The sequence below is a fragment of the Bombus vosnesenskii genome, unplaced genomic scaffold (assembly GCF_011952255.1).
Source record: "Bombus vosnesenskii isolate JDL3184/JDL3185 unplaced genomic scaffold, Bvos_JDL3184-5_v1.1 scf7180000013299, whole genome shotgun sequence".
NCBI classification, from domain to species: Eukaryota; Metazoa; Arthropoda; class Insecta; order Hymenoptera; family Apidae; genus Bombus; species Bombus vosnesenskii.
The window spans coordinates 1,325,144-1,339,867 of NW_022882949.1; the positions used below are offsets into that span (position 1 = coordinate 1,325,144).

Consider the following 14,724-nt stretch of genomic DNA (forward strand, 5'->3'; position numbering starts at 1 on the left):
TAGATATCTTGGACAAATTATAAAAAGGATAACTTTCTATCTTCGAAGGATTAAGATGTGTCACAGACTTTAGTTGAACGAAATTTATCGAAAGAGTATATATCGTTAAATTTAAAATTAAATAGTTGGATAAGCATAGACGTGATACTACATAGATCCAACATTTATTGCAATTTTCTGTCTGAGAGTTTACAAAATCCATTGCCAGTTTCCAATCATTTTCAGTGTTATCGATTCAATATGGAATACATCATTGTCTGTGCTAATATTTTTATGATATTTATAACCAAATTTATATTCATATATCTTATAATTATCTTATAATTATGTTATCTATAATTTCAAAATTTCTTTAATTTACTTTCAGATCATTTGTGGTTAATTGAAAAGTGTAATGGTTCTGTTGTTTTTAATTTAAAGATAGTATTTTAAATTTCACTGGTATTTTGAACTATCCATAATGGAAGAACTTACATTATTCCCAGCCAATAATGGTAGAAACTATATTTTAACAGTTGATAATTTTATCAGCTTCGGTAGTTTAGTTGAATGTAATTTTTATAATAATTATTTTAAATTCTAAAGGCTATATAAAGGCTATAAATAAGAGATCTAATTTATAGTAATATTATTGCAGGGGAATTAGGTTTGATCATACGTCGATATAAAAATTTTTATTAGATAAATCTTTCGTTCAGTATTTCTACTTTTTGTCGATAGATGGCTACCTATACGCAATTCGTTCTGTAATTCTCCCCACTCCATTAAATGCTTTTTCACCACAACATCAAACACTTAATTTATATGTATATCAATATCTTCAATCACATAATATCGATATCTAATGTTAAATGTGTAAGATATCGCATCATATAACTATATCATTTAGCTAAGTACATTTTCATTTTTTTAACTAGATTCGTAGGTCCAATTTAAGTCTACAATCTTTATCTCAATAAATACGATACAAATATACTACTTTCGATTATTAATTTTGGAGTAGTTTTATATAGAAAAACTTAGAATTCTTACAAAACATTGATCCAATTTCTTTTATGTTTGACATATGTTTGTCATACGTTATCATATTCAAAGAATAATTATTCTGATTTTTTTCTTTATGGAAATAAAATTACTCTCCGAAACAACCAAAGTTTTTACATATAAGGTTTATTAAATATTTTTTATGTACATTATTCCTGACATACTTGCGTTATCTATACAGAATTGCTTTTACATCGCGACATAGGTCGGCAAACAACTTATTCTCAAATATTTTCCTTTTTTCCATTTTTATTAAATGACGAATTTATAAACAAGCAACATCGAAAAAAATCGCTCTAAACTGCATTTACTATTCGTTGCGAGTAGCACCGTTTGATTCATAATTAGGTCATGACAATTAACTTAATTTGCACTGGCATTAAGAAAATTAAAACTTTATGCTCAACGATTATTTCACGACGCAAAGTACAGTATACGCAATAATAATGCGAAACGTTCAAACAACGCGAAAATATGGGACAAAACTAAGATCCAAAATACTTTCAGACAATCTTATAGATTAAACAAATTTTTCTGTAGAACAATGGCAAGAATTTGTTTACATGTCCGATCATTTTAATTTATTATATATCTTCGTGTTTTTTTTTAAGAAAAGTAAAAAGGTAAAAAAGATAGATAATTATTCTGTGCAACGATTAATATTAACATAATCGTAGATAATTAGGAGAAACATAATAAGGTGTTTCGCAAAAAAGCTTTTATTTACATTTGTTCCTCTTTCTTTAGCGCTATGTTTTTTTCTTTAATCTAAAATTGCAATAAAATTCCACAAAATCGCATTCACACTTATCAACAACTTGTTGTGGAATGTTTGACATAATAAATACAGCTTTCGACATAAATTAAAAACGAGTCTTGCATTTACAACTCAGAATTATGAGGGGGTGGAGATTAGGTACGTGTGTGTGTAGTGAACATGTGGACGTGTATGATCTTGTGTACATGAGTACCCAAGGGCTGACGCTTGTGTTAATGTCTGTTTACATGTGAATCTCGGTGCGTGTCGGATAGAATCTGCACAGATTCTATCGCAACGAATTTATATCTATTCACGACGAGCCCGTATACCTTATTTACAATGTCCATATAAACATATACACTGCGCTGACCGCTTATTTAACCTATTACCAATATTACGAAGTGAAGAAAGTAGAAAGTACTGTTTTGTACCGTAGGTTCAATGCGAAAGAAACGCGTACATACATACATAGAATGTATAAAGGAGATGACTTAAAAAAAGGAGAAAAAATAAGGAAGAGAAAGAAAATAAAACAAATGAGTTAAAAAGTAAATTAAGAAACTACTAGAAAGAAGAAAAGGAAAAATTAAGAAATAAGAAAGGAAAAGGTGGAAGAAACGGAAGAAATATGCTGGCCTGTGCGCGAAGTTCAATCCTTCGTGTGTGGTGTCTCCGACGCGGAGAGGAAACATCGTTACATCGTGCTTGTCGCTCGACATTGAATTCGTTTAACAGAAATCGCTGATATCCGTCTCTACGAGCGCAGTAGCATCTACCGGCTACATCGACGTAACTTAATATGTAACAGGGAATTCTTAATCCAACCCTTAACTGCTAAATCAATCTTACAATTGGACTGAGTGATAAATTATTATCGACTGTACAACGCCGTTAGTCTTTTTTTTCTTTACTTCTTCTCAATTTCATCATCATATCTTCCTTCTTTTTTTTCTCAACTTTGCTTTCTTTTTTTTTTTTACTTTTTACTTTGCTTTCTTTCAACTTGACAACGAAAACAAAAAAGAATGTACATTTTCCTACTTCCTCGGAATTATTTCTCTTTCGCAGAACTACTACAAACCTTCCGAGTCTCGTTTCGTTTTTTTTTTCGTTCATTTATTTGGACCACGTGAATAAGTTTCCACTTTTTTATTGTTTAACATATTTTTTTCGCTTTCACTCTTCATTATAAAATATACTTCCTCTCGATATCGCAGAAGCCGTGAATTACGTGCAGGCGGGATCTCGAGGAAGAATACACGCGTATCGGTCGAACAGGTGATAAAAATGGTATGTCGAGCACTTGAAATTTGTACAAACGCACGGTTCATTTTCGCTAGTGAAAATTTAACGGGCCGGAAAAAATTCCACTTCTTTCTGGAAATAACTCGTGTCGTTAAAACAAATTATTCCGTGAGTTTTGCAAATGAAGAGAGGTAAAAAAGTTATATAGTGAGAAAAATAAATTACTAGATGGCGTGTCCGTGGTTTACCCACGGGGCCTCGCCACGATAGCTTTCTTCACCGAATCACGTGTTACACCGATACGTTTCCACAGCCGAGTTTTTCTCGCTACTAGAAGAAGGTAAAACGAAAGAAAGCTTGCCTCCTATAAGTTTCCATTCTTTTCGATTACGATATACGATCGTTCGTTTGAATCACATGAACCTTAATAAGTACCAAGTGCCTAATGTAAGGTCAACGTTCGAGATACCCTGAACACTACCCATGTTAACAGGTAGAGGAAAGAAACTCTAATTACCGAGAGTTTCACGTATACATTTTTCCTTTTATCTTTTTGTTAATCTTCGTTACATTTTTTCTTCTCCGCCTCTCGATCGAGAACCCCGAAATAAATATTACGGATACCATGAACAGCAAAGGTTCGTCGGCTCGGACGCAGACGCGAAGCGGGAGAATGCGAATGGCGAGTTTTCATATTTTTTTCCATTTTTCGCTTTAAGGTTTTGTCTATACACAAGGACGTATCTTACATAGAGTTAAAGGTAAAATTAGTTTCTTCGAGGTTGTTTAGACCATTAGTCGCCACGCAGAGAGGGAGCCACGGAACATATTCTTATTCCTTGTACAATCTTCGTTGACGATCTCCTCTGACCATAATCTGTAACAGAAAGAGTGTAAGGAACAATCGCGAGAATATTGTAAAATGTCGCATTTTCTTCTCGTTCTATACGATCGTAATTTTAAATCTCCCGAAAGGAAATTGCTGCTTATCCCTCGTTATCATTAAAAACTATACATAGAATCTCTTAAAAGAGCGGTATCGTTCGTATAGCCCGGAAAGCTGGGAGATTTCATGCGCGCGCATCCCGTTAATTCATTGTTTCTATTAAATTACTTTTAAAGCTGCTCTACATAGAAGAAGAGCAGGGGCAAGGAACTTTAATCTCTGCTAGGTAAACTTTTTTATCAACTTCTTAGCGAGATAAAACGCGCGGAATCTCAACTTTTAACGATTCACACGGCCGCGTTTTCCCGCTACTCGCGTTCCTTCATTTTAACCGAATTACGCGGGCGCCGTTGTGTATCAGACGCCTTTATGACGTCTGGGCAAAAACTTCATGGAAACTGTTCTTTATCTTTTATCGACAACGTATGTATAGTTTCATATTCCCTGTATACCCACTATACCTGTCATATACCTCAGCCAACACACTAAATTTGAATTTTAACTTTACAGTGTCTACAACATCCCATTTAAGGATAAACTAACCCCTAACTTGAAACATGAAACATTGATGATTTCTATCTATAATGTAAAATAAGAAACTATAGACAACAGTTTTTTCGCATATGAATCACATCTACTCTAACAATCCCTACTATTGTCAGGTCTCAACTAAATTCACGTTTCATAAGGAGAAGTTAACTCCGAACTTTAAGTTAGATCTAGTTCGAATTGAGAATATGAAACACCGACCGACGTCTATCATGAGGTATAATAAAAGCTATATACGACATTTCCTTTACATGTCAATCACTTTTTCCCTGACAGTCTCCGGTTATTTCCAGTTCTCTATTAAACTTATTACAACTATAAGGAAAAGTTCATTTCTAACTTAAAACATACAATACTGATGACTTCTACAATAAGGTATAACATTGTTTACATATATCAATCACCTCTTTTCCTAAAACCTATACTTATTTTTAGTTTTCAATAAAACTCACCGAGTCGACGGGAACGAGAAGTTATAATTTGGAACACCTGGAACAATAGACTTTTACGTATTGATGTACAACTGATGGTGAGCCTGATGCTGACTCTGATGCGGATGCTGCAGCGAGTGTTGATGCTGGTGCTGATGAGGATGCTGATGCTGCAGCGTTGGGTGTCTCGCGTTGAATCTCACGCTTCCGGCCAGCGAACTTCCTCTACCATGGGTGCCAACAACGCTCGGTGTATCCGACAGTTCGTCGTCCTCTGCTCCTAGACTACGAAACCTGACGAACCCATCCTCGTCAACGAGCATCGTAGAGCCTGTGGTCGGTGTTTGCTCGTGGATACCGCCACCGCCTCCCTGCTGCACAGGCGTGTGTCTGCCGCGACTTTCGGAGTTCCTTAGAGTTTGTATCCCATTACCATGCCGGTTTAACGAGCCGCGACCTTCGTGCGGGAAATGGCCCATGGTACCTGACTTGCGAATGGAATGCCTCTCAAAAGTACCTGCAACAACGACCATATTATTCAGCATATATAGTCCCATGCTTGGCAGGGAAATTGTTTGTTTATTATGTTTCCAATTTTTTTTGTTTTTCTTTCGTTTCGTTACGGTTCGTGGTGTATCTCGTTTAGGTAAACCAATAATTTGAGTGCCCGAATACGCGGAAGAGTTATTTGTTATATCTCTAGTTCTGTTTTTCTTTGGTATGGGAGCTTTGTTAATGGAAAGCGGATATGACATTTTATGACATGTTAACGCGCCATTAAGTGTAGGTCCTAGAAAGGGTTTGACAGAAAAGTGTGCGCGATGAAAATTATTTTTTTAAATTACTAAGATTATCGAATTTTTTCGAATGGACATGAAGAAAAGGGTACTTGAAATGATACTTGAAATAATTGTTCACTTATGTTGGATTCTAAAACGGACACACGAATAGAAAAAAATCAATGTTCTCGGACAATACGCTATTCCGGTCGTGCCATCTTAGAGGTAATAGCGTGTCGATTAGAAGACAAAGCGTAAAAAGAACTGCTGATTTCGGGGTTTCAATATTGTACTAATACCGCGAGTCAGCGTTCTGAACTCTTCTCAGGGCACGAACTGTAACAGCACGTTGCTCCGGATGACCTAATTTATCGTTCTATATCTCGCAAGATTATTAGAAAAAAACAACAATTTCATTTCTCATTTCAACAAGTATTTTATGGAAGTATTATGAAATATTCTTCTGCGAACATCCTCCTGCACCAGAGAATTATGTAACTATGTTTTCGTAAAACTGCTTTAAAAACAAGCAGATCTTTGTTTTTCTCTAGAAATTAAAAGAGCGAACTAACTTTTTTTACTCATATTCTACAAAAAAAAAAAATTTTTTTACGTAAGAATTTACTTTTAAACGAGATACACAAAAATTAACAAACTCTCTTTCAAATCTGCTTGTCACGCTTCAATGCAATTTAAGAGGAAAAAGAAGGAAACGCTGGTAGGACCCGTAAGAGGTTAGAAAATTCTCTCACGAACCAGAAAACGAGAAGTAATTCGCCCGTTGATTCAGCTCGTAACGTTGAATCACACGGTAGCGCGCGCGCATCGATACCTGATATGTTCAAATGTTCGGGCAGCGTGTTCAGCGGGAAGCTATCGTCGTAAACCTGTTTCCCGGTTCTCATCGTGTAATTCTGGATCGCCTGGTTGGTGCTACAGATAGCTGGGTAAAGCACGTCGTCCATATTCTCGGTGGAGGTCGAGCTACCGCATGGAAACAGAGCGAAGCCAGAATGGACCGGGTGTTGTTGCAGCTGTTTCTCCCGCAACGGGTACTGGGATAGACTGGCTACCCAGGCGAGTAAACCGCATACTGCTAGTTCGAGTAGCCTAACGGAGAACTGCCAGCCCCACCATAGCCATGGATGCGATTGTGGTCTTTCCTGGACATTCCCAAATATGCCATACAACTGGACGAATCCCATCAGGATGAAGAATAGGGCGGTAGCGATACTGGTAGTGATGGCAGTGCTCAAGGCCATCGTGGTAGGATCAGCACCGACTATGTGATTCGTCCCTGCCGTTTTGTTATTTGTTAACAGGATCTGTGAGCGTACCACCCGGTAGACGTACATGTAGCCTAGGCCAAGGATCACGCAGACGATGATATAGATGCACTGGCAGATCAACGGCAATATCTTCGCCTCATCCGGATAGCCAAGCACGTGCGTGGACACGTGCAGGGAGACACAGAGAACTATGTGTATCGTAGAGGACAATACCAATGCAGCTGGCGACAGAAACCTGTTGTTTAAAGATGGGGCCTCTGAGCAACGAGCTAAGTATAGCACCAAGGTGGCGAACGCGGTGGATAATAATGGTGCTGGTAGGTACATGAGCACTCGGGACAGAGGCTCGGGCAGTGAATGGCCTAAATTGTAAGCGTCGTAGAACAGGTGAAAGCACCTTAAAGTACAGACGATGGTGAGAAGCAGATGAACCGTGAGGAAGTACGACTGGATGAGTAGATTCGTTGCTTCGTTGAAACGAACGATCTTGTAGATCGAGTATAGAGCCATTAGCGTGAACAAGATCGCAGTGACGTACACGTGGAGGAACCAAGCGATCCGCCAGGTGGACTCATGGGGATGCGTGTCAACTTGAGGTACAATGCGGTCACCAGCCTCGTTGGGCCTCTTAGGAGGTGGAGCAGGAGGTTGTGGTTGGGGATACGGAAGCCTTTCCGTGTCCACTATCTCGATATTCTCTGTCTTGAAGCCGTTTTCATTCCTGAGCCCGTGATAACTGTCATCGTCATGCCTCCTGGTATTAGGCAAATTGAAAATCGTCGGTTGTGTAACAGATTTGGAAGTATCTAACGTGCTAGACGTCCTGGTCGTTGTTGTAGACGGCGTCGTCATCTTTTCGGTAGTTGGAATTACCGGCGCATTTTGCGCCGGGCTCTTCGTAGCCAGAGGCTTCAAAAGTATCTCTGGAATATCTTGTTTACGACCGTTGCTGCCAGATAATATTCTCGAGATGCTTGGGTAATGCAGAGTAGGTACAAACTCGTTAGTATTGTTCCTTCTGTCCAGCTCGCTGGACTCTACCACGTTCTGCTCCTTACTGGGCGTATTCAACGGTTTGTTTCTAGAATGAGAGTGTCTCTCTGGCACTTGAGAGGGACCCTGAAGATCGGGAGGCCTAATGGGTATCCTCTCATGGGCTGGCGTGCCGCTCGGTGGTGGTACCGGTCTCTTGAGACCCGAATGAACATCCGAGTTGGTTCCTCTCAGCGTTGGCTTATTTGCAAACGGATGAAGGTACTCGGGAGGCAGGGGAGGGGTGAAGAGGGCGCGAGATGGGGGAGCGTACGAAGGCAGTTCGCGGAAGGCCGGCGACATGGTCGCTCGAGGAACAGGAGGATACCTGACGGATGGTATCGACGAGCTCGTCGTTGTGGTCGTGGTAGTGGTCGTCAAAGGCGACGGTACCGTCGACAACGTTGTACTGGCCGAAACTTGAGCATCATAGGCGGGCACGCTGCGTTTTGTGGTCGCCGAGCTGTGCGCTACCTTGTTAAATATGGCCGCGAGGTTTTTCTCTAACGCGGTGTTGTCCAGGTTAAAAATAGGGCTATTAGGTCCACCATCGCCGCTCGCTGAACAAAGAAGGATCGAGCAGGAGGACAGTACCATCAGCAATGTCGACAGGAGCAGACGCATCATCGGGGTCATGATGATGCTCGATGATAGTAGTAGAACCTAAAGCACTGACAGTTGGAGAATTCAGCCGGGCATCGGTTCATTCCATAACCATGAGTAGGAAACGAGAGAGCTTGCTGGCACGCACGCACGCGACGACGAGTGCACTCAACGTTCTAAGGACACTTGTGAAGACGTCTATGTATCTTCTTCTAACGAATCCCTATATTTTCTCTGCCCTCTGGCTCAGTGCGTTCTTTAAAAATCTCCTCCGTCGATATTACAGCTGCGCGGCCAATCTCGCAACGAGTCTTGCCTGACGAGGTGTGCAACCTGAGTCAAATATTACATTCCTAAATGTACAACGACGGCGGCGGCGATGGCGGGCTAGTAGTCTATGCGTTCTTGGCGGATTCCCCTGTTGCGGTGTTGGTTATCAACGGCATCTGTTGCATTTCTACCCTTCAGATAGTAACTATATCACTGGCCTGATCTTTGGGAGCGGTTTCGTGGTCAATTTACTTCGTCCTCCGAACAGTTGGATCCCTCCTAAAACGCTTCGAATTCTCTCTCGCTCTCTCTCTCTCCGTTAGCTATACTTGTATATGTGTATATATATATCTCTACATTTTAGAAGAGAATTCTGTGAAACCAAGTTTCCACGCGATTCGTCGATAAACGGACCCAGCTGAATGGACGTTAGAAATTAAGACAGGACTACAGTTGACTATATTCTCTGTCCGTTGCTGTTGTTGCTGCTTTCTATCAACGGTATAGAACCACACACATAGCATATACAACATATACTAAAGCTGACCTTCTTTACGGATTTTCTCTACTTCGTTATATGGTAGAAGAGAGGCTCTACACACGACCAACTATTACCGCTTCGGCTCGTGTACTTCCATTATATCATCGGGATTCAATAAGCCTCGGATTATTTCGCCGTGGTAACGGCGTTACAACGTTGCCTTGTTCCCGGAGCAAGACTCGATTTAAAACCTATCTACTTTTACGGACGATAGAACGTCGGCGAACTTGTTAGCCGGGCTTAATCCGATATCATCATTGCTCGAAGCCATCCCAGATTCGCGAGAGCCTCGGGCGAAACCTGAATTCCTGAGGGTACATTTAATGTCTAGAATCAGTCGGAGTTCCTTCTGGATGGGATGGTCTCGTAGTTACCGCGTCCATTCATTTCCTCGAAATGCGTGCGCCACCGTTTCCGCCTGTTCCTCTTTGTCGCTCTAACTGTTTTTGTGCACTTGCTGCTGGCCACTTTTCGCCTCTCTCAATTGGTATCTCTGCGCGGTTACGACCTGTGAAAAATATTTTTCCGTTACTTTTCTTTCTGTTATTTCAGTCGAATATCGATTACGCTGGTAGAATATGAATTAAAAATGTCCGATGAAATTATATGGGATGAGAAAAGATAGTTATTGGAAAATGTAGTAGGGTAGAAGAAGGGGCCGAACCAATTATTCGCGCGATAATACGCATGTTATATCAACCGATCTAATTTTTAACCCGATGAACTTCTTCTAATTTTAATATCGCCTAATGGCCATAGAAAGATTTTATGCTGAGAGAATTTATCTAATTTTGAACTATGATTTTTAAATGACCTTATTATATCTCTCATGATCCATAAATGGCATTTGGAGCTCCTTACTTTGTGCTTATTGTAAAAAGGAGATTGAATTTCAATAGAATTATGTTTGTTCAAGATAAATCAAAGAAAACGCGATAATATTCAAAACAACCCACCGATTGGAAAGGTAACTGTTTAAATATACGGGCAGGAAATATGTATATTTCAATGTCTATCACGTGATTATTTTATATGATGCTAAAACTAAGTGCTGCATAAATTTACTGGGAACTGATCGAGCTAAAATAATATATGACTAGATTTTATTTACAATTTATTTTTCGGTATTTCCAGATTTCACGTAACATATTCTGCTGTAATAAAATCCAGCATCAGATGAAGATATGTAATATAGGTTATGCTAACAAATTATGTTAGTAACCGTCAGAGACACGTAGTTTGCCATACATATTATGATTAACTACAACGCTTGTTTTTAACCCCGAAGAGTTAATGTAAAAAGCAATCTGTTTTTGAAGTTTCGCTTATAGTAATCCCTATGTAACCTCTAATAATATTCCATTACGTTCTATTAACTTTATAACTAATAATATTAGTGAATTGACAAATTACAAATTAAGATCATTTGCAATTTCGTAAGTTATAGACATCTATTTATACAATTTTTACAATTTGGGAGAGTTAAGATGTTTACTTTAATTATAATTAGTTATTTTATTATTTGCTTATTTCGTTACTAAACTTGTTATGTAAGAAAACTTATTATTAATTCTGATGAACGTATATCTTATAACTTGTAAAATTTCATTAATATTATTTCAGTTATGTAAGAGGACCTTAGTGTAACATTTTCTGGCATATATTCGCCCATACTTCTGTTCTTCGTGTCATTAACCGGCAGAATAAAGAACCTGCCGCGACAAAGAGGAGACATCGTAAGAATAAACGAATAAACGGGTCATAGAGCACAGAAATTAAAGATTGGAAGCGAGTTTTCAATAGGACGTCGGTAAATGTAGGTCCCAGTGAAATAGCACTTTCATAGAATATAAGGAACACAGATAAGGCACGTAAGCCAATACGAAGTAAGAAGGAAAAGACGGTGAAGTTCCACTTAGAGCCTCGTCAATGGCACAATAGTGAGACCTGATTTAAAAAACTTAATTTTACGTTAACAATCGATCATCAACTGAGCCGTATGAGCCGGGTCGGCTGGTATTAAATTTCGGATATATCAGCTAGACGGAAGCCGTTCGAACGTAGACGACTCAGGCTACACAGGGGATGCATGTTACAGGAAATTGGTCGACCGGCTAAAAGAGCATACGCGAGTGACTCAATTTTCTAACACGATCATTTACCAACTGAAAAGTTTGCAACAACAAAGTGGTAACCTAAAACTGTATTCGTTAGAAGAGCAAGAAATATATACAGTGGTTCAGAAATATATCCGAATACTTGAAAAAATCTTTGTTGTAAGTATATGTAATATGTGTGTTGCACACAACATTTTCATGATTATATTGGTAGAGTTTAAAAGAAATTAAAAAATGTACGTATTTAGCGCAATGTTGATTTACTGAAATTACTAAAAAATGGAGCTGCTTCCTTATTGTAGTAGCCCCTTCAATTACAGCGGGTCACCAGCCACGCGGTGCATCTAACACAATAGAATACAATTTAATACAATTTTCATTTCCCCAAATGTTTCCATTTGCAATACAGGATGATACGACCCGAACGAGGAAAATTCCAGGGATGTACAAAACAGTGCATAATGCAGGATTTAAGCTGGTAATCGATGATTAACGTGTTGCGTGGATTACACTCGCTCACATGTAAGCACATAAAATCATTATCGTATTAAACAATGGAGCTCAAAGATCTCTGTCGATAAAGTAAATCTCGATGAAATTTCATTCCATCAAATATGTACTAATTTACGTCCAACAAATATGACGTTGTTTAGCGAACTCTGTCAACCACATCAACTTTAGCTATAAAATATAACTCGAAAATATATATATTATAATACTGTGTGAAATTAATTTCATTTGAACGTTAACAATTTCAAAATTGCATTATACTAATTCAAGTAGAAATTGCGCAATCGTACAAGAACTATTCATACAATTAATTGCATATACTGAATTCGACGATAAATTATCTTCCTTATTTTAAGAAAAATTCTTATCGATTAAATTTTTATAACACGAATATACGATTATAAGTTTTCCAAATTTTCGCGCTAAAACGCTTCCAAATGAAACTGCTCTCACAATTGTTCGTATTATTTACGAGGAACTTTTGTTTGCCCCCCCAATTGAAAGATTCGGCAAAAATACGCGAAATCACCGAACATTCTCGATTCATACGAAGCACAATTACTTCCGGAAATCTGCCCCTATCTATTCTGGTATTTATGTCTTTGTTCCATACAAACGTATACGTGCGATCCTGCGCGAGCACACATGATAAATATTTGTAGAAATAACAAAATATATATCTCAACGCGTATATCCCAATGGACCGGAGGGCTTCGTGTTGCGTCCCAACTTTTTCATATAATGGCACACGATGATCCGATTTTGCGATTGGATCATACAGGATTTGTCTTTTCAGCTATTTACGAAGAGCTTTCAACACAAAACTTTTAGAGTTCACACATAGGTTTAAACAATGTGTATTCTGTTTCGACTCATGCAACAGATACATGAAGATTATATATTTCATGAGAGATTGTACATGCGGCTGATCAGAAATTATATATCTATCAATGATGCTGTACTTACAAATACGATTTGTATATATATTTCGGAAGAAAAAGTTTAATTTGATACTAATACTCAGTAAAAAATATATTGATTAATTATTAAATGTAATTACGCTATTTAGTTACTTTTCTTGGTTTTGACTATTTGACTCGAACTTTGACTTTTCTTTTGAAGCTTTATTTTGTCATTATTGAGATATGTATAATTTTGTGTGCTAGACTAGATTAGCCGCGTAGTAGTGACACACGTATGTGAATATGAGTGTATGGAAGTATGTGTGTGCACAGCGTCTCGAAAAACAGATGAATGCAACTGTTCCGTTAGTGATGTGGTATAGATGGCGAGGCAAAGAGAGTGCTGAGACGCGTGCAAATGTATATCGACGAAGATCCTGCAAATCATTTATTAAATAAATCTAAAACTGTTTTAATATAAATTCTAAGTGTAATCTTAACGTTCCTTTACTTTTATTTCGGCAATTAAGATCCACAATTCTCAACAATCGTTAAAAGAAAGAATTTATCAAAGAGGTTAGGTTAGATTCAGTTACATTTGAATCAGATTCGAGTTAGATTTCATTAAATTTATTTAAATATGTTTGAATAAACGAAAATATCATTCCACCAAAAAGACATCAAATTTGTAATTTGTAATCTTTTTAAAATCGGGAACAGTTACATTATTAATCATTATAATTATTAAGCGTAATGTTGCATTATTGTATTATTAATAAGATTAAAATAATTTAATTCTGGCTTAGTATTATAGGTGAGTTACGACTGGAAGTTATATTTCGCAAGATATGTATCCTGAAATCTCGAGGTCTCGATTTGAAACATGGTTCGAGAGTAGTCGGATATCGGAATTCGATGGAATTTTGTTTCGCGAAACAGTCTTACAATTAGCGTAAAGCAGCGATATACCAAATGGCGCTCCGCGCTACGTTCTTAATCACGTGACTCATACAGAACCGATGCCATTACTTACTACGGGAAAGAATTGCTTGGCGTCAGTTTCGGTATAGTATGCGATTTGTTCAACTTTTACAATTACTCTCCATGATTGTTCGTGACTTAAACCAAAATAAAACGAAAACCTCGAAATTCGTCCGCATAGACTGGGAATTCGTCGAGGCGTGAAAAACTTAATTAAAATTTACTACGGTCAAAAGTAGAATTAAATGAATTAATCGAAGCTTCGGCTTTCCTCATTCCTTTATTTGGAAACGAAAACGTAGGGGAAAACCAGCAAAACTTTCTCGTAGAAGCTAAAATCTACATTTAACCGTCTCTCTTGTTTATGCGGCATTGTTACGTTAATTCATTTGGTCTTTTACAAATTTCATTCGTAAATTAAAGTCGAAAGATTCATGTACATGGAAAACAGCTTCAAAAATATATATATGTCGGAGATGTAGGGACAGTGGGCCTTTCTTTTGGAATTTTCGGAAGATCCCCAATACTTTGATCTAAACTATTTATTATAGCTGTACTTAAATAATAGAACTTAGAGGTAGTTGTTGTGATACGATCTGATTATGTTTGCCCGAGATTTGTGATAGTGGGCTTGGGTTCGAGGTGATACAGTTGGTCGCCGAACGTAGCCACGGTCACGGGATGAACGTTTTTACTTAACAGTAAAAGTACCAATATTGAGGGAT

The 14,724-nt window shown here is 38.0% G+C and overlaps 1 protein-coding gene across 2 annotated transcripts in view; it reads right to left on the bottom strand.

The window, feature by feature from the left end:
* Positions 1-1,153: 1,153 nt before the first annotated feature.
* The window catches only part of LOC117233882, a 125,330-nt gene continuing 111,759 nt past the window's right edge, over positions 1,154-14,724 (bottom strand). The window contains exons 3-6 of one of the 2 annotated variants that reach the window (XM_033494550.1): positions 9,864-9,997; positions 6,587-9,797; positions 4,997-5,492; positions 1,154-3,926 (exon numbers count right to left, since the gene is read on the bottom strand). In XM_033494550.1, the coding sequence (XP_033350441.1) occupies positions 5,050-5,492; positions 6,587-8,711 (2,568 nt within the window). In that variant the 5' untranslated portion in view covers positions 8,712-9,797; positions 9,864-9,997 and the 3' untranslated portion in view covers positions 1,154-3,926; positions 4,997-5,049. Of the gene's footprint in view, positions 3,927-4,996; positions 5,493-6,586; positions 9,998-14,724 lie in introns of both variants that reach the window. The other variant, XM_033494549.1, reaches the window with a different exon arrangement.